The sequence below is a fragment of the Bison bison genome, unplaced genomic scaffold (assembly GCF_000754665.1).
Source record: "Bison bison bison isolate TAMUID 2011002044 unplaced genomic scaffold, Bison_UMD1.0 scf7180017864080, whole genome shotgun sequence".
NCBI classification, from domain to species: Eukaryota; Metazoa; Chordata; class Mammalia; order Artiodactyla; family Bovidae; genus Bison; species Bison bison.
The window spans coordinates 4,114,598-4,116,607 of record NW_011494652.1 but is presented as its reverse complement, the minus strand read 5'-3'; the positions used below and the strand labels follow the sequence as shown (position 1 = coordinate 4,116,607).

Below are 2,010 nucleotides of genomic sequence, written 5' to 3'. Positions count from 1 at the left end.
GAGGTTTCGGCTCCGCGGTAGCGTTCGCAGAACCGTCTTGTTGAAGCCGAGGAGGATGCCCTGGCTGTTAGTGCCTGAGAAAGGGGAAGGGGGCGCGGGGGGGGGGGGGGCATGCATCGTGAGGCAGGGAGCAGGGCACACTGGCAACTCAGCCATAAAGAAATGAGACCAAGCAGATGGGTGAGGGGAGGATTAGAGGGGTGGCTGAGGATCCGTGCCTGCAAAGGCAGAGTTCCTCGGGAAAGCCCTTTGGAGGTGAGGGCCAAGGGGGCTGAAAGTACCTCTCCCCAGGTTGCCAGCCCACCTCCCACCTCCATACATCTCCCTGCATTGAGGGTATACTTGATCCTGAGATTCCACAGGCAGCCTCAGCCCACATGGACCTCCTCTAGGCAGCCTTCCCGGATGCACCCTACCCTGACCCCAGGTTGAGTCAGATGTCCTAAGAACAAGGCCCTTTGCTTTTCCCAATCACCAGAGCTGTGATGGCAGGCTCTCAGCTCTGGTTCCTGTGAGCAAGGGCATCCTTTCTGCCCTCGAGGGCCCAGTGTCTGCCGGGTGACTCAGCAGGGGAGGCAAGCAGACCTTAGGGAACCCACCCCCCTGAGCACTAACCACAGTTCTGCACGTTGAACAGCGTGTGGTTCAGGTCATAAAGGTAGTGGTTCAGGAAGTAGATCATGGGCAGCTGGGCGCAGGCGAAGCTCAGCTGTGGGCAGGAGAGTGGTGTGGGTCAGGTGCGGGGCATGGAACCAGGTGGAGAGGACAGACACCATCTGGGAGGGGTCTGGGCACAGTCTTGGGAGGACACGGGCCCTCCCATCTCTGGGGGGCAGTCCAATGGTGGGGGTGCCCGATGCAGGAGGACTTCCTCCTGGTCAGCACCATGGACAGTGAGGTGATGAGGTCTCTGTCACTAGAGGTAAGCAAGCAAGGGTTGGCCTAAGAAAGGGCAGTGGACTAGAGGGCTGGAAAGACTGGGATGGGCTGCAATATGTGATTCTGGGCCTGTAATAGCCTGCCTCCAGGGTCCCCATGCATGGCACTCACGTGGAAGAAGCTGTAGAAGATGGCTTGGAAGACCAGGAGGTAGGGTGCATGGGAGCCCCGTGGTGGGCGCTGCTGGGGGCCCTGCTCATCCTGCTCCTTGTAGTGGGAGTACTCGTAGTATTTCTGGGCCATCCTGGACCACGAAGGAGAGAAGGCTCTCCCCAGCCCTACGTCAGCCAGCCGGGTAGCACCCAGGCGTATGTGCTACCCGGCCTGTGTCCCACCAGTGGGGAAACTGAGGCCCAGAGGGCAAATAAGGCTGGCCTAGGGTCCCCCAGCTGAGGTGGACAATACAACTCTGTTGGGTCCCCGGTCTTCTACCCTGCTGTCCACCAGACTCACCTGGTGATGTAGTTGCCCATGGAGGCCCAAAGAGGCACAATGGCCATGCCCAGGGCCACAGCTGAGGGCACAAGCGTGTAGTAGCGCTCCCAGTAGTTGGTGGAGACGAAGAGGGCGTAGATGCCCACAGCCAGGAACATCATCCACTTGGTGCCAAAGAACCTGCAAGTGGGAGGAAGGATGCTGGCACCACAGGCTACCCAGAGGGCTTCAGCCCAAAACCACAGGGCCACAACTCTGGGTCTCAGCTCCTGAGGCTGGCTGAGGTGGGGAGAGATCCCTGGCCTTGGAATCGAGGGACCTGAACTAGAGTCTCAGAGATACGGACTTGCTGGTGGCCTCAGGTGAGCCACTGTAACCACACAGATGTAATGTGCGCCGTGCCCCAGCTGCAAGCTTCTCATGGCCACTGCAGGGATGGAGGAGATAAAGCGGGGAGAGGGTGTCAGGAGACAGTGGCCCTTGGACACAAGAAGCCCTCATCTGTGTTCTGGGCTGACTACCGAGGCCCCTCCTCTACCCACATGCAGGACCCAAGCGAATGTCCGAGGAACTTGTCCCAGGAAACTGGGTGGAGGAAACTGAGGACCACGGAGAGAGCCCTGGCGCCCCATCCCC

At 59.8% G+C, this 2,010-nt stretch overlaps 1 protein-coding gene across 1 annotated transcript in view; it reads right to left on the bottom strand.

The window, feature by feature from the left end:
• Nucleotides 1–2,010, bottom strand: part of UNC93B1 (unc-93 homolog B1 (C. elegans)) — a 21,421-nt gene that overhangs the window by 4,677 nt on the left and 14,734 nt on the right. The window contains exons 7-10 of the mRNA XM_010837824.1: nt 1,393–1,554; nt 1,051–1,183; nt 616–709; nt 1–74 (exon numbers count right to left, since the gene is read on the bottom strand). Of these exons, the coding sequence (XP_010836126.1) occupies nt 1–74; nt 616–709; nt 1,051–1,183; nt 1,393–1,554 (463 nt within the window). The remainder of the gene's footprint in view (nt 75–615; nt 710–1,050; nt 1,184–1,392; nt 1,555–2,010) is intronic.